The 18,135-nt window shown below is 35.0% G+C and overlaps 2 protein-coding genes across 2 annotated transcripts; one reads left to right on the top strand and one right to left on the bottom strand.

The window, feature by feature from the left end:
* Positions 1-275: 275 nt before the first annotated feature.
* Positions 276-9,076, bottom strand: LOC133303638 (uncharacterized). The gene is made up of 15 exons (XM_061503575.1): positions 8,692-9,076; positions 6,593-6,986; positions 6,326-6,503; positions 6,053-6,192; positions 4,790-5,978; positions 4,587-4,687; positions 4,312-4,456; positions 3,273-3,341; positions 3,113-3,158; positions 2,645-3,006; positions 2,370-2,449; positions 2,129-2,264; positions 1,699-1,882; positions 1,502-1,584; positions 276-887 (listed from the first exon to the last, which is right to left on the bottom strand). Exons 1-15 carry the CDS (start codon positions 8,807-8,809, stop codon positions 753-755), a joined length of 3,360 nt encoding a protein of 1,119 aa, XP_061359559.1. The 5' UTR covers positions 8,810-9,076; the 3' UTR covers positions 276-752.
* A 1,419-nt stretch (positions 9,077-10,495) lies between these two features.
* On the top strand, positions 10,496-11,059 carry LOC133303628 (uncharacterized). The gene is made up of 2 exons (XM_061503557.1): positions 10,496-10,606; positions 10,676-11,059. The coding sequence occupies exons 1-2, from the start codon at positions 10,496-10,498 to the stop codon at positions 11,057-11,059; spliced, it is 495 nt and encodes a 164-aa protein (XP_061359541.1).
* Positions 11,060-18,135: the final 7,076 nt, after the last annotated feature.

The raw sequence follows: 18,135 nt of genomic DNA on the forward strand, positions 1-18,135 counted from the left end.
TGTGCACTGATAGTTTGTCAAAAAAAATTAGCTTCCTACCAAAAAGGAAAACTCGATCTCATTTATTTGTTTAATAAAGTCATGTATGATGTATGTGGTTAACCATTAACTGATTTGAAAAATTACTCTTCAATATTACGGATGAAGTTTCCGTGTTAAGACCAAAATTTAAAAAGTGGATGCAGCAAGCAGTATGTAGAAATCTTGTTCATATTTCACACAAACAAAAAAGCTTCATTATTATAATATAAAAAAGGCTTCATTATACATCACTAGATGGGGAAAAAATTAATAATGCTTTGCAAGGAAGAAACAACAGAAAATCTGAATTTTAGAATGAATGTTAGTTTTGTTGCGAAACCAAACCAGAAGCTTTCAGTACTATAAGTCCCAATGGTTAATGAGTGCTTTCTCACTATGATCACTGTCAAGAGCAACCCCGCAGTCAGGCAAAGTTATCTCCAGTAGACAGCAGTTTGCTTGAAAAGATTTTAACAAGAAAATAATCTTAAAATAATTGCATTAATCTCAAAATTTACAAATGGATGCCGCAAGACGCCAAACTGAATTACGAAACCAAATTTGGTAGATGGAAAAATTGAATTGCCTTCAACTCATTAGCAGGCAGAAAAGAAGGATGCCAGTTGCAGAGACAAAAAAGGCAACCAGGAACAATCACAACACAAAAATGTATCTTGGAAGACATAACATCCATACCATTGTATCTTCGTAGCTCAGCTGAAAATTATAAGTCACTTTGTTCTGAACTCACCAAATTTATGCTTTTCTTCATGCAGCTGTTTGAATACATCGTCAAGTTCTGGGAATGCTGACATAAGCAGCAGCTCCAGGAGGTCAAAAGCCAGCTGCTTCAAGCAAACAGATGACTGCAAGAAAGAAGACAAAAAGAGTCTTCACAACTATGCTGAATTGCGTAAAAATAAATAACATAAAAAAACAAAATAAAGAGAAAAGGTCTCATTTGGTGCTGAAAGGAGTTATAAACCCAACGGAACATCAATTCACTCCTCTCACCACAACATAAGATTCCTACGTCTCAATAACATCTTAGCATTCTAAAGGATGCAAATTCTAATAAACTATCGCTCAATAGATTACCATTCTTAATCAAAAAACATTTAATATCTTGATATACAAGGGAGGTTGTCAATAAGAAAAGCATTTTTATGAAAATGACGACACCAACAAATGTTGGCAGAGAATCCCACGGGAAAACTCAGTTAACCTGAAACACAGGGATAATGGTGATATTAACTATTTGTCGCACAGGCATAGTGGAAAGATTTAATCAAAGTTGTACCTGTACAATAAAATATATGATCATGCTCCAAGTGAAGCCAAGTAAATTCCAAATTGGAATGCAATGTTCAGCATCATAAAGATCAGGCAATAATGTTACAACTAACAGCAATACCAGGAATTAATAGATGAACAAAAGAAGCTTCTTTGGACAACTTGAATACATCTAGACAGAAATTACCTGAAGAAAAAAATATAGATCCCTAGCACATTGCTCATACTCCTTCCGACCAACAAGACCTACAATTGCTGGTGGTGCATGATCTACACGAACGAGTGTGGGGGCTTAAGTGTAATATTTTTCCCAATAGAATTAAGTATAGGATATTGAATAATCACAATTCTAAAGATAAATGAGAACAAGATAACATGTATTACCAATCATCAACTCATATACAAACTTTGCACGCTGATCTGCCTCCTGTTGCTGCTCATCATCCATCCTCGGAGAAGATACTTGTGTAGGTTGATGCCCATGAGGTGACTTCTGAGATGGACTGGTAGGTGGTGGTGGTCGTCGTTTTGGATGCTTGGTTATGAATATTCCATCAGGCCATAGGATCTATTAAAGTTGCAGTCACAACACCTCATCAGCGCATTACATCCATCATATACTTTTCTAAGCAATATACACAGTATTCTGCCCCATATATTAATTAGAACTGTATTATTGAGTGGAAGGATTATCAGGGTTGTATAATAAAAGGAGTAGAAATATAGCATTTCATCAAAGTGAAAGAAATTTAAATGATGAGGATAGTTTCCAGAAAATCACAAATTTTAAAAAACAAATGGGTCAGGAGATTACTTGCTCTACCCGCCCGATTCCTGAAGCAATCACTGATCCCTTACGGAGAAGCTGAATTTTCTCTATCAACCAATCATCAAAGGCATCACCCATTCCTAGTTGTAGGACTTGTTTGGCAACCCAAAAGGCCTTCCGCCTGTAATGTAAGACATGCATTGTAAGCAGATAAGATCTTGCTAGTGGAACTTAAAATTCAAACAACTTATGTTTAAGATGAAATAAATATGATTTTTCAAATTACCTCATCCATCCACCATCTTGAACCTGGAAGATAACATCAACCAGATCCAATATGGGTACACTCAAATTTGGTGGCACCCACTGCATGGAAGAATTATATTAATCAGAACCAAGATGCCATCGTGCATATAATAATCTAAGAAGAACAACATCAAAAAACAAATATAATTGTTTCTCTGTTAAACAACAGCAATGAACAATAAAAAAGTACATCAGTCACCTATTTCTAAAATAAGAGAATAAAATCCAGAACTAAAGATTTACTGCCCACATCACCTCTGTAGGAAGAGTATCAGAAGTATCAAGGCGCACATCAGAAACCTCATCTGGACTATCTCTTCTTTTCACTGTCTTCTGCAAGTTATTGGGAGAAGGTGCATTCTTCCATGCATTATTGTTGTCAGAATTGTCAAGTGACTTTCTAGGTTCCTGTGTATTCTTTTTTGGTAGAGAAAGAGGCACGCTGCCATTTACTTTCAACTTCAATCCATCGGCCACAACATTATTTCTTGTTCGCAAAACAGCCTCTTTACTTTCAGCACTACAGTTCTCTCTCCGAGGGGCAAAAGTGTCACTTGAATGTGTAGAAAAATTGGAAGTGCAACTAGTGTTCTCAGATGGTTTAGCATCCAAGCCAACTAGAATAGTTTTCAATAAACACAGAAATGAAAGACATGTCAAAAGATGGGGGTGTTAAATAATAAAATTATGTATGTTCAATATTCTTCATCAACCATGAGTTACCTGGTAGTGTTTCCATGATAGAAAAAGAATTTGAGAATATGTACGTCTGCAATTTATAAATATATAATAATAAGAGATAAGCCAGATAAATTTATTTAAAAAAAAAAAAAAAAAACTTTATGCAATAGAAGGGAGGAAACTGTTGGACAAAAAAACAGACCTGAGAGTCAACACTCAGAAAGTCCCATACTTCAATTGATTCTGAAACTGTTGGTAGCTGCATAAGTTTCTGAGGGCCAATAAGCCGTGCGTCAACAAAATATTGGAAGAATTGATGAACATTGTTAGCAATGACAGAGAAACAGTGCTATATGATATTACGATCTTATTGCAAGGTATGCGACTTGATGTCTCGTATCGAAAACACAAGGTTTTGATGTGAGGTTTATATGGACTTTGAACTCTCCTACCTTACGAGTTAGCTTTTGGGGAGAGATTCTCCCAAGGTTCATATCAATTGGCATCAGAGCCTTCCACTATATCTTCCAGTTGCAATCGAGCGGCGCGACTGGTGATGCTAGCATTGCAATGTTCGTCTAGGGCTAGTAAAAGACTAGTGGCGCCGGGGCTGTGGAGTATGGTAGAATATTACAACCCCATTACAAGGTATGGACTTGAAGTGTAGGGTTTATATGGAATTTGGGCGCTCCTACCTTACGAGCTAGCTTTTGAGGGTGAGGTTCTTCTAAGGTTCTAGAATATTACGACCCACATTGGAAACATAAGGTTCTAATGTGGGGTTTATATAGAATTTGGGCTCTCCTACCTTACGAGCTAGCTTTTGGGGTGAAGTTCTCCTAAAGTTCATATCATACGATAGGTGCAAAAGGAAATATTATATCAAAATAGAAGTGAATTCACACCCAACATCTACCCTGTTGTTAATTGATGATTCCAGTTCTATTGCAGTACTCGAACAAGTTAATTTATTCCTTTGTAGAAAAAAATGAGTTCATTAAGAATGAAAGTTGACTAATCAGCTAAAGGAACCAATTCGATAATAATGCAAACCTACCAGTCAGCAAAAGAAACAATCAGGTATCAGATAATGTCATAAGCAATTATGCAGGCACCACAATAGAAAAGGAGAAGTCATACAAAATTTCTCTAAAGTGAGTTATATTGCCATGGTATTGGGTAGTGGGAGGAACCAAAGCAGTGAGAGTGTTTAACCAAAAAAAAGTCTGAGTTAAGTTGACCTTCAAATATTTATCCAACAATTCACAGCGCTCTTGAATGACTAGAACATCTAAACCGGTTGAAAGAAAATGTTTTGGTGGCAAATGAAGATTATACTCAGGGAACTCTTTCAGGCGCCGATGTAGCTCCTCAAAATGACGAAACCTTGAAAAACAAGCATTAATGTAAGCCAAAAAAATGGAGAAAGAAAAAAAACGAGAAATGCATAAAGACATTATCGGATTCAAAAAAATTATTGAAACATCAGTGTGAGACATAGCACAAGCCTTAGAACCTTCTTTTAATTGACCAACTGTTATTATTTACATCTGTAACGGATATGGAGTAAACAGCAAATGTTCTTGAGCCACTCTTCACAATATTTGCACCTAAGACCTGCAGCAATAAATTCACTTACATTTTTTCATATACAAACATATTAGTATATGAACTTATTTATTATTGATTGAAGGAGCTACATAGCACCATCATAAGTACCTCACATCTCAACTTGTAAAAGGAATCTACGGCCGAGGAGCTTTTCAGTTCTGATTTAGAAATAGAATATGCAGAAGAAGAGGCAGCTGCTCCACTATAAATTCTACCCAAACTTTCAATATAAGCATCATCACTGGACTCATCAGAGTTTACATGTGATTTTGAAGAACTAAGTATGTCTTGACCATCTCCAGATAAAAAGCTTGTTCTCTCAAGTTCCTGCCACATATGTACTTTATGACCGCTTGACCTAGACCTTTTACTGCCAGATTGGGTTCTGGATAATCTTGGATAGCGAGAATGGCTCTTATTCCTCTTCTTTGTACTGTGATTATCAAAATTTTCAAGTGGGTGATGAACATAAGAAACAGCCTGGTTTCTGTTACTTCTTCCATCCCAAACCATAGTTCCAGGGGCATCAAGACCAGTGACATTACTAGTTTCATCATCTTCAGAAGTATAAGAAGTATCGCTCCCTGATTCACTCGTCTGCATATGCATGTGGTTGTGCTCATCTTTATACGAGGAAGAAATAGTTGATCCATTCTTGTCTGCATGAAAGGGTGCATTTTCAGCAGTGAATTGACTGTTGTATCCAGAATTAATGTGGTCTCCCTTAGAGGGATTAAGCTTGGATTTAGTGTTTTTTTCTTTGGGTCCAGATATCGCCTTCATATGATCTACCTTCGGCAATTTTCCTACCACAGGATGCCGTGGGTCTTGCTCATTGGACTGGTTCTCGCCATCATTTTTCTGGTAATTTTTCCCCTTTGTCCACATGTTCTCAAAATGTTCTGGAGCAAGGGTTTGGGTCTTTCTGCGAGAGATGACATCTAAGATATCTCCCCACTCTCCTCCTGAACGATGCCGTTGAATACCTTGGTCATCATTAGTTTGGGAGTTTACAGGCAATGAGTTCCATGAACGGGAAGATCGAGCATCAACTGAAAGCAATGGATCTTTATCATGGGTATTATTTTTTGCAGGTTTCTCTGCATTTCTGGGTGGACCATTTCTTAGCTGCACAAGCTCAACACCAGTAGCAGAAGGATCTAAACAGTCGGAAAAATGGTCAGACGAAGTCTGTAACTCATCTGCTTTAGCGTGAGATACCTCTTGAGCTGTAGCTGCCCCCTTCTTAAGGTTGGCCTTATTAACTACTACAGATTCAATTCTTTCATTTATAAATCTGCCAGCAAAAAAAGAGAAAATGAGAACAACAACTTACGTCAACAATGAAGCAAAATGTAAAAAAACAGATACCTTGGATTGGCTAAGTTTAGGACAGGTCGCATTACAGCACATGCAAGAAGCTCCCTGGCAATATACCGAAAGAAAGAACACTTCAAATCCTCAGACTTGAACGTGACAGACATAAGACCATTCATCAGATGCTGCAAAACCTGCAAATTAAGAATACACACAGCATTATAACCCAAAATTAGAAAATACAAGAACGAAATCATGGATCTTGGATTAAGAATGAATTCCCCATTCCTCAATGCATGCATATAAAACAAGAAAGTGAAAAAAAACCTTATGCTCAGCTTCAGCAGAAAATAAAGCAGGATGCAATTTGTTCTCGGTGGCCAAGACAATTTTTAGTTCAGTATCTTGATCTTCAATTGTTAATGAACCTGTACGTTGTTTTTCAATCTTTGAGTGAGCAGCACGAAATAGCTCCAAGTGTGTACAAATGAGATTAATAAGATCCCTGAACCAAAAAAAGTTAATTCCTCAGTCAATAAATTTACAATCCGAAATAAAGAAAGGAATCATTGACAAAAAAATGAAAGTACGAACCTTATCAAAAAATCAATCAGATTTATATTTCTCATGCGTCCTGAAATTTCGCCAAGAACACCATTAATTATTTGCACTAACTCCTCGGGACCCTCTCTGTCTGGTGTTAAGCGAGAGTACCACAGATCTGTCACCCACTCAGAAACTAGATGTCTAGTGAAGTGATCAATTGCATCCTCGACAACAGGAGAACTCACTTTTTCTCTCCAATCAAACTTTGCAACAACTTTAGGATTTTCAATAGGTTTCTTTGAAGACTGAACACTGGTGGAGCCTGCTTTATTGTTGTACACTGCTGCTTTTCTCTTCGCTTCAAAATCTAGTGACAAATAGCGGAGAATGATAATTAAGGAGGCCGCAGCTGGCAAGTTCACCCAAACCGAGGAGCTTGTCACTGAAATGAAAGAAAAAGAAATTAAACCAAACCAAGACCTAAAAATAACATAAGCCATAAGTCAACAAGTGACAACCTCTTAAGATACATAGTTTTCTAGGTTTTGAGGAAAGAGGCGTTATCTTGGTGACACAAGTCAGTATCAACAAAATTTCCTGCTACTAAATGAAAACAAAAGTAAGGGTGTTCAAGGAACCAACCCAACCAGATAAAAGTGATGAAACTGAACCAAACGGTTGGACAGCTTTGGTCTCATTGAAAGATCAAATAGTTTGGTACTTTGGTAAAATTTTAGGATTTTTTCCTTTATACTTTATTCATATTATAGAAAAATGCCAAATGTTTTGAATAAAACCAAATCCGCTTAGGTGCCCCTCTTCCCTTCAAAAAAGCCAAATCCTAGACTGAACCCAACACCTTTCTAATTTATTTATGTATAGCTAATTCAAATCTAAATGGTACCAGAATCATCACTTATTAAGCTTCCCTGCTATTGGATACTTAAACATAATTATAGTTCCCTTTTTCTTATCTCTCTTAAACAAAATCAAGTACAAATAGATGCATAAGGAAAATATATCACAAAGAAACAGAGCATAAAGACTATGCAGGTATATTCAGGATCCAGAACTGGGGGGGGACTTTGGGCTTTCAACGCACAATAAAGGGAGTCAAATATAATTATATATTGACTTTTAATGATGTTAATGCGATTTTCAAAGTACCTATTTTAGGAGGTTTATTTATTTTAGGATTTTTATACAGTTAATTTTAGGTAATTTCAAGGTACTTATCATAGAATTAGATTCCTGATATAATACTATATGAATTAAAAAGTTGTAGACAATTATTCACTTTTCACTCAAGTTTTTTATTATGTCTGTGAAAGGGTCCGCGATGTTAAAACACAAGTTACAACACACTTTCATGTCTGAATATTATTACAAGCAATTCCCTTGTGTTGTAGTTAATTCTTGAGTTTGTACCTAGTACATGCCAGGTTCTATGCTAGACTGATAGCTAACCCGAACTGTTTTCGACTTTTCAGGCTTCCACCCCAGGCTGGTCAGATTGGTTAGTACCATATCACAAACAAAAACAAAGAAGAAACTAGGAAATCTAAAGGAAAATAAAAGAAAAGTCCAGCTATTCTTTGATTGTGAAAACAGTAGCAACACGATAATTTAAAGCATCACTTTGTACAAGGATTAAGCACACAAAATATTGGTTGAACATCCAATGCTCCTAACTTGACAAGATATCTATATTCTGCTTTATAAGAGCAACAAGAGAAATAAAAAGTGCATTCAAGCAGAAACTTTTTACACTGAAAACCTTCCAACATCCCTCCTATAAAATAGGTCTCCAAACGATTTCATCCTCTCTTAAAACTCAGAGAGAAATGATCCTATGTCTTAAATTCAACAGCATTGTCAGAATATTTTACCCAGATTAAGATTTAATATAGAAGCTAAATGCCACATCACTTTGATCCTACCAATCTTTGCAGAGCTGGCAATGTGATAATAACTATGCTGCATATGATTATCACAAAACAATTAAGAAGCTGTTCAAACTAAACAAACAAACAAAAACGCTCTCATTTTAAGTTGAACAAACAAAAACACACCCTGAAGTAAAGGAAAAGAAGAATTGAACATTTTTTTTTTTTTTTTTTGGAAACAATGATTAAAGTGAAACTCACAGGACATGAGATAAGAGAGTCCGACAACGCAAACGACCAGGATGACAATCCTTTTCTTAGCTTCCTCGATGAGGTCTCTCACTGTCACCTGATTCGGCTTGGGCATCGCCATCGCCATGCTAATCTCCAATCCTCTCTGAATTGTGAATAACAAAACGCAATTCAATTCAATTCAAATAAATACCAACCCCATCACCAACAAATTGAGCACTCCAAGGTTGGTGATGATCAATAAGATGGGGAATTCGATTGAATGTGATGAAATTGAAGACCAGAAGATTGAATCAACGAAAAGCTATGACCGTTAGGTTTTTTTGCTTGCACATGAGATTGGTGATGCAGTGTGTGCTTATTTTTCTCACTTTCTGTGAGAGTTTTCTTTTGCAGTTTCTGTCGCTTATGGCATTGACGTGTGATTTCATTTCTACTGTGGTTCAATCTATGGCTATTGCCATTGCTATGGTCACCTATCAGGTTAACTAGTTAAAGAAATTTCAATTCATATTTTAAATTACTATATGCTTATTTTAGTTTATTCATATTTAGATAGGGATCATCTATGTAGTATTAAAAACAACAAAGTATGACTAATTGACTATGGATGCATATTAAATTTCATTTTCATCATTTCATTATCAACCAATTTTATTAATCTTATTGACTAACCCATTTTTTTAATTACAAGTGAGAAAGGATGATATTTTTTCATTAAAATTATAAATTATTAAGATATTTTTTTTGGCATACTCACTCTAATTATCTTTTAGAGGCAAGTCTAGTGTATATCTCACAAGCTTCAACTTTTTTAATCGGTTATAAAACTAATTCAAAATTGAAGCTTAACCACGGTTAAAACTCTTCGTCCCTTTACAAATATATATCTAGTGGGAATCAAACTCAAATTTTCTTCCCCACGTACTCTTGCCAATTACACCCATTGGGCTCAGGGCGAAGCCGGGATTTAATTTTAGCCGGGGCCAAAAAAATTAATATATCAAATTATCAAAATATTTTCATAATTATACAAATCAATTATGAAAAAAATTTACTTAAATTTTGTTAAAATAATATGATTGATGTTATTTTAACAAATAATAAATATTTATTTAAAATTTAAAATATAATACAAAATTAAATTAGTAAATAAAGCACAAATTATATATATACATATATGAAATTTTCATATGCTTTTTATGAACATTTTCACGTGATCTTTATAAACATTATTTCATGTGATGTTAATGAAAATTTATTTAAGAGTAAACACCCTTTATGGTCCCTGGCAATATTGACGAAATCCTTTTTAGTCCCTGGCAATAAAAAAGGACCAAATTGGTCCCTAAAATTATGAAAAAAGGGTCATGTTAGTCCTTCTGTCAACTCTTCCGTCACGGTCAAACTAACGGTGCCCATGTGGCACGTTATCTGCTGACGCGGACTGGACGGTTGACACGGTGGAACGCTGAACGACGACGTTTTGAAGCAAATGGGTTGCAAAGCTTTCCATGGAGAGCACGACGTCATTTTACTTGAACATTATTAATTGAAAAAACCCCAATAATGAACCCTAATAATTGAAGAAACCCCAAATGCCTTCAACCGAACCCTAAACCGGAAACTCCATCCCCCAAATTGATGAGCAAATCCCTAAATAGCAATACGCCCCCAAAATGTTCGCACTTTGATGATTGAAACTCGACGAATAACATTCAGCCCTCAACCGGATTTCTGGGCGTGGGAGAAGATGAGTGTTTCTTCTGGCATGGGGGGATCAAGTGGGAGTAAATCAATGGGGAGAAGAACAATGGCAAGGACCACCGGTTGGAGGTGCAAATGTGGGAGACAAAGTATTGTCTATACCTCCAAAACTGAGAGGAACCCCAACAGGGCTTTCCTTGGCTGTCCTAATTTCAAGGTATGAATTTGTAATCTGCCCCTTTATTGAGTTGGAACACTTACTAACGGTGGTGTTTATTTTTTGCAGGAGAAGAAGCCCTATTGTGATTTTTTTAGATGGGTAGATGACATGTGTAATGAACCCATGGAGCTGGAAGAAGCAAGAATTCACACTGTGGAGTTGTATGTTGCTGAAATTAACTTCAAGTTGAAGTATGTGGAGATGATGATGAGAGAGCAAGATGTGAAGATTACTGAGCAAGGAATGAAGCTTCATCAGCAGGAAAGAAAACTGAATGATGTATACATGAAGATGGTGGAGGAGTTAGATAGGATGGACAAAAAAATTAGGACAGTTGATAGGTCAGCTAGGGTCTTAGGTGCTTGTGTTGGTGTGATCATGATCTGTATGTTTGTTGTTAGTGTGGTAAAAGTGAAAACAAGTGACCCAAATGTATTTTTCCTTCAGTGAATTGTAATGAATACTACTTCTTTATGTTATACAAATTATGTGTTAGTTCCAATCTGTTTGTGTGTATTATCATATGGCCTATTATAAAAAAGCCTTGAATGTATTCCTCTTTTTTATTATGGCATCATATATTTGTGCCTTGGTGAAATGCTGTACTGGATGCTAAGTTTCTGTTAGTATGGACTGTTGCATAGTTAAGCATCGATTGAAGGATCAAAGATTACTACATTGTATCACAAACAGATTTAGATTGCTACTGATATAGATGCATAACTCATGAATTGCTGATACAGAAGTTACATACTGTTATGCATATTTTGTTACTGATTGCAAAACACGAGGGCCATTTAGGTCCCTGGAAATGTAACTCGCGGGCCATTATGGTCCCTGATAAAATGCACAGGGCATTTATTGGTCCCTGACCACAGAAAAATAGGACATGAGGGATTGATGTCCAAATCAACAAAATGCCGCACTCATTTTAAAAAATGGTAGTGCATTAGGTCAGATACAGGTCCCTGACTTGTATGCTTCTGAATGCAGTCCAAAACAACAAACAGAAATGCATTATATCAGAAATGCATTACGTTAGGGTCCAAGTTGGTCCCTCACAATGAGTGTCGGGGTCCTAATTGGTCCCTGCAACCAGAAAAATAAGGCATGATCTGTTTAATGGTCCCTACAAACAGTAACACAGCACAAACTTGCAACATTTCTATTTCTATTTCTATTTCTATTTATATTTTGGCATGACCAGTAACCACAACATATGGCAAGCAAAAACCAGTAACCAGAAAATATCCTTGCTAATTGACCAACCTGACCAGAAACCTGCACCAGAAAATGACCAACAATAAGCTAACTCTCTTAAAAAACATGCAAACCAGAAAAGTCTGCATATGACATAAAGCATGTGAACCAAAATAAATTGCACTTAACATGCATGTCTAGAATATAACCAGTTACATATAATTGTCTTCCTAGAACTAGAAAACAGTAGTCCATTACAAATAAAAGCTAACTAATAGGAATCATAAGTGAGGCTTATAAATACACTTTGGCCAAGACTCACAAACTCCATTCCCAGCTCTAAGTGTACATGACCAAACTCCTCATGCATATTAAATTTTGGATTGACAACCTTTTCATCCTCTTCAGCACCACTTGAAGGAGGCGTGTTCAACTCTTCAGAGTTATACCCATACCCATCCTCCTCGAAAGACATTGACTTCTCCTCCTCTTCCATTGTATCTTCCCCTGCCACATCTTCAACCTTCTTTTTTTTCTTCCTGTTTTGCTTTTTTTTTTTCCAGCAGCTTTACCCTTCCCCTTGCACTCCTCTTCACTCTCTGTTTCTGTATCATACATAGGTGGAGGAGGTTTATATGCCTCATCCTCCACACCATCATCTGAGTCAGTAGAAAACCCATCACCATCTCCACCCTCATCCTCCTCCCCACCACTGCCACCCTCATGTGCAGGTGCAATAACTTCTTCCGGTGCAACATAGATAGGGGTTGCAATGCAATCTTCAAAATAAATTTCTATGAGCTTCCCATTACTCAATGCAGCCTTGACCATCTCCACAATATCAACGTTCGTATTCAAAGGCCTTAAACCTACGTCTAAATTCATTGCGTTTGGCATGAGCCACAACATTTGCTTACACGTCTCATATCCATAACCCTTGAACAGAGTATCAAGGTCACACAGGTTGACGAAGTCAGCATCCATCTCAGGTAAGTCATCCACTTTGCCATGGACATAGGTTAGGACCCCTTTATCATCTCTCTTCAACACACCCCCATGATGATACCTTATTACTATATATTCATCCATCTGGAAAAAAAATACACCATGACAGTTACTAGCCAGTTGCAACAATTCTATTTTAACAACTTCCACAAACCAATCATATTTTCTCAACAAGATAAATCATTTGCATATATAAATCAAGAAGGGAATGTTAACACACAGGGCTGTAAATTGCAACAACAAAAAATCTCATTTACAATAAATTCACATTTGCAATAAATTCATGCGAACATCAAGGTCCACAAAGCAATTTAAAAATGGCAATAACCATATACATCAAACTCATCACTGCCGTGTAACCATACAAATTATGCATGCACTAAAAAATTGGGACCACAATGCACTAAAAAATGGCAATAAACTTTACAAACCGGTAGTGAGGGGGACCACATACATAAATGGGTCTTTTTTTTGTAAACCCTAACCATAATAACACACGATGGAGGGAACATGGGGGACCATCATCCAACAGATAATAGACAACATGAGGTGAGGGGGGACCACAAATATTGAAGATTTTCTAAAAAAACACTTACCTTACTGCATGTAAGAAAACCAGCAGACTCGAACTTCCCTTCACCACCACAGAACCAGCCTTTCGACAACCTTCAAAGTCCACGCTCGATTGCCTTCCCTGCAACCACCGTCTTCGACAACCCTCACCGTTCAACGAAGCTTCCAGTGGAGGTCAACAATGGTCTTCCAATAATATGCAATAACTTAGTGAAAATATGAACGACTCTCCACGGTTAGTGTTCGTGCCTCTTGTTTTCTCAAACATAAAATGACGTCGTGTGGTCCTTTTGAAAGCTATTTACTCATTTGCTTCAAAACGTCGTCGTTCAGCGTTCCAACGTGTCAACCGTCCAGTCCGCGTCAGCAGATAACGTGCCACATGGGCACCGTTAGTTTGACCGTGACGGAAGAGTTGACATAAGGACTAACGTGGCCCTTTTTTCATAATTTTAGGGACCAATTTTGTAATGTCCCACATCGGTTGGAGAGGGGAACGAAGCATGCCTTAAATAAGGGTGTGGATACATTTCCTTGGAGGAGGCCTTTTGGGGGTAACCCAAAACGTAAAACCGTGAGCCCGGCGGTGCTTGTGCGCGGGGCAAAGCGGACAATATCCTGCTACAGGGTTTGGGGCTGTTACATTTGGTATCAGAGCCTGGCCCTGGACCGGTGTGTACAGTGGGGACGCTGTATTCCCAGTAGGGGAGGATGTAATATCCCACATCGGTTGGAGAGGGGAACGAAGCATGCCTTAAATAAGGGTGTGGATACCTTTCCTTGTAGGAGGCCTTTTGGGGGTAACCCAAAACGTAAAACTGTGAGCTCGACGGCGCTTGTGCGCGGGGCAAAGCGGACAATATCCTGCTACAGGGTTTGGGGCTGTTACAAATTTGGTCCTTTTTTATTGCCAGGGACTAAAAAGGATTTCGTCAATATTGTCAGGGACCAAAAAAGGTGTTTACTCTTTATTTAATGTAATCTTTGTGAATAATTTTTTTTATCTTTTATATTTTAATTTGGTTTGGGAGTGTGCAACTTGGTAAGCCTTACAGGTCGTATTAGGTTTTTAATTTTTTATAATAGGTCAGGCCAAACCTTTAAATTAAGTCTTTAATAGGCTAATAGGCTAGTATAGGCTCTAAATATTTTAGATAGGTTTAGGGTATCAAAGCTAAAATCTAGTCTAACTTTGTCCATTTATATCCCTAACTGTGACCTGTGAAGAAAATCAACGTAGAGGGACAACAAACTTCACAATTGAAAAGAAATATGGAACAATCAGCGATAAATGTCTAAAATCATTTAATCATTGTTTAGATCTTTTAAAAATTTTAAAATACAAAAAAAAAAAAAACAAAGAAGTTGTTAATGAATATGTACAAGAAGTTTTCATACTTCATATATATACATATATCATAATTGATTTTTTTCTTTAACAATTTCCATTGATTAATCGCCAAAATTCTTATTCCTATTGTAAAATCAAATACAAATAACACCAAGAAACAATTTAATTTCATTACCAATAACAACTGTAGCTCTACATTAAAACAATTTTTTTTAAAAAAAAGTAAATGTAAAACAGCACTCCATTTTTCAAAAGAAATAAAATCAATAAATACAACCACACAAAAAAAAAGTTATAAATAAAAAAAAGGTATAAATTTCACTCATGTCAAAAACACCTAATAAATCATTTTGGTCAGCAAAGATAAAGAATTTCTCTTTTACAAGGTTCAAAAATATAAATCAAATTTTTCCTTGAGCGGACAATATAATTACCAATGCATATTCCAAGAACATGTATTCCCAAAATCTTGAGAAAGGAACAAAATATCGTACCTTGTCGCAGAATGACTAGATTCCGAATGGTGAGTGCGAATAAGAAAAACAAAAGTTAAAAAAACCCTAATTGAAAAAAGATGAAAAAAGAAGAAGAAGAAAGCAATTTGTTATATGATCATACACGCAAAGTAGCTCCAAATCTTCGTCTGTTACCGTTGTTACAATTTTAGCCAGGGCCCAATTATAATTATTTATATAATTATATAAAATAAATAAAATTTGTTAAAATATAGCCGGTGCTCATGCCCTACCTAAATATAATGTGGCTACGCCAATGGGCTCAGTCAGTGAGATTTTTATTTTTTGTATAGCCAGTCAGTGAGATCTTTTAATATAATGTGATTATATTAAAAATTAATTATGAATAACTATAAGAAAAATTAATTATGAGTTGGGATGATTAATAAAAAAAGTTTAGAATTATACAGTCCTAAGAATCAAAATAATAAAATGTTTTACGACCCGCAATAAGTGTTTAAACATTTTTTATGCGGTATCAATTAATACTAAAATGAAATTAAAAATATATGAAATGATATTGAAATGCTGGAAAAAAAATGTTAACGTACTCGCGATGCTTATACAATTCTAAATTAATTTTATGTACATAATCCTTTTTTATTAGGACCTCAAATCTATTTTATCTTAATTAATCTCAATTTTCTATAAATATATATTACAACGGGACAATATGTTAGAGAATTTAGGAGGTGTATTGGATTGAGATTTCAAAAGATTTTAATAGATTATTTTTGGACAAAAAAATTCATTGTTATTCAATTAGGATTTTAATGGATTGAAGAAAAGTCATGTGGTATTCGATTAGAATTTTAAAAAAAAAAAATTATAGTCCGTCTAAATCGGTTGATATTCAATAAAGATTTTAAACAATGAAAAAACAATATTCTGGTATTCAAAAATCTGACGATTTTAATGAATTTTTATTGGGTGGATTTCGTGAGACTTTTTAGTAAGATATATAAATAGGATGTCTCTCTCACAATCTCACCCAAACCCCTAGAATTTCTTGAGATTTCTCTATTGCAGTGTTTTTTTTTTTCCTTTGGCAGGTTGATCCGCTCGAAATCGGGTCCCACTATAGGAGCTTCGTCAAAACTAAAAAAAAAATATTTGTGAACGATTTTCATCACAAAACAACCCAGAAATAACAAATCAACGAGATTTTAATATAATATATCGCAAAAATAACATATTTTTGAGAAATTTTAGAAGTTTAAAAAGTGATTTTTCAAGTTATGGGTCGTGATTTTTCTTTGCACAAAAATGTGTGATTTTTGTATTAAAAACAACGTGAAACAGGAAAATAACAGGGGAACTAAAAACCTTAAACCAATTTTCGTTTTATATCAATGAAACAATATCAATTTAAAGAAAGATTCAAACTTTTATAATATGAACCCTATATTTCGTAACAATACATTCATGAACGATATTCCTTCACTATAGGAAATGATTTCAAACAACTTTTGTGTCAATAGATAACTAAAAACATGTTTTTCAAATGCCCTAAAGATATTTAAGGTTTTAATGTATCGATTGAAAAAAAATTGAGAAATTTTTTAAACTTTCATATAATAAAATCCAAAAATTCAGATTCAAAATTTTCTTAGAATATTTAATTAAAATATGCATATGATATATAGTTAAAAACTTTCATCATGTAGAACAAAAACCTCAAAGTTTTCAAGATCAATTGCAAAAAAATTCAAACAAAATTTTATCATGAACTTTAGGTTCTATATGCAAATTTAGAATTATTTTAATAATTAAGAAAAATTGGGTCTTATAGTCATATATGTATAGCTTTGATACCAAATGAAGAAGATAATTTTCAACTCATTGGTCAAACTCAAGAGCAGGAACGAGAAAATACTAATGCATGAAGAACTAAATAACTTTAGATATGTGAAAAGTCGTTGTTTAGTAATTTTGAATGTTTGTTAAAAATTATATTATGCTTTACTAATTGAGAAATTTATATTAGGTTTTACTTTTTTTTATTAATTTCATTGCATTTCTTTGTTATTTTTTTATGGGAAATGTTATACTTACAACCTATTTTTTTCTTTTTTCTTTTTTGGTGTGGTACAACCTATTTTTATTTATAATATTTTACAACCATATCTTAACCGTTGATTTTCGTCAATCAACGTTATTATTTTCATAAATCAAACTCATTAATTAATATTTAATTTACAATGAATGATAACCACTGATTGACGAAAATCAATGGCTAAGATTTAGTTGTAAAAGGTTATAAACAACAATAAGTTGTAAGTATAACCTCCGCCTTTTTTTATTTATTAACTCTTATTATTTTGAATGTTTGTTAAAAACTCATATGATTTTCTAAAGGGGCAGGATATACTTACCACCAAAAATGTTTACCACCTTTATAACCATTCTAATCACCGTTGATTTTCGTCAATCTAACGGTTATAATTTATTAAAAATTAAAAATTAATTAATAAGTACAACCCATAATTTTTAATAAATTATAATCGTTAGATTGACGAAAATTAACGGTGATTAGATTGGTTGTAAAAGTAGCAAATATTTTTTGTGGTAAGTATATCCTTCCCACAAATATCGTAGGAGGATAAACACGAAACAAAAGAAAACAATGAAGCTGCTAATGTTCAACGCGTTGAAGGTTTAGAGAAAGCAATTATTTTGGTGGATGAGGAGAAGACTCGGACTTCAAGCAGACAGAAAAGGCAAGGATCCAATGATAGAGTTAGGCTTGTGGAAACTCCAAATGCTTTCAATCTTGTTTGGGACGATATTATGAGTCAAGACAAGGAAGAGGAGATAAGTTTGATTGATCAAAAGGAAATTTTCAAAAGGATTCAAAACGCAGTGCATGTGCGTTTAAATCC

The sequence above is a fragment of the Gastrolobium bilobum genome, unplaced genomic scaffold, assembly GCF_033153095.1.
Source record: "Gastrolobium bilobum isolate Gb01-03AN ecotype WA unplaced genomic scaffold, APGP_CSIRO_Gbil_v1 utg2313, whole genome shotgun sequence".
NCBI classification, from domain to species: domain Eukaryota; kingdom Viridiplantae; phylum Streptophyta; class Magnoliopsida; order Fabales; family Fabaceae; genus Gastrolobium; species Gastrolobium bilobum.

Coding starts and splice junctions, on each gene's coding strand:
- LOC133303638 (XM_061503575.1), bottom strand. CDS start 8,809: ATGGCGATGGCGATGCCCAAGCCGAATCAGGTGACAGTGAGAGACCTC. Junction 4,457..4,586: donor AGTTGGTCAATTAAAAGAAG/GTTCTAAGGCTT, acceptor TTGTTTTTCAAG/GTTTCGTCATTTTGAGGAGC. Junction 1,883..2,128: donor GAATCGGGCGGGTAGAGCAA/GTAATCTCCTGA, acceptor CAACTTTAATAG/ATCCTATGGCCTGATGGAAT.
- LOC133303628 (XM_061503557.1), top strand. CDS start 10,496: ATGGCAAGGACCACCGGTTGGAGGTGCAAATGTGGGAGACAAAGTATT. Junction 10,607..10,675: donor TTGGCTGTCCTAATTTCAAG/GTATGAATTTGT, acceptor TATTTTTTGCAG/GAGAAGAAGCCCTATTGTGA.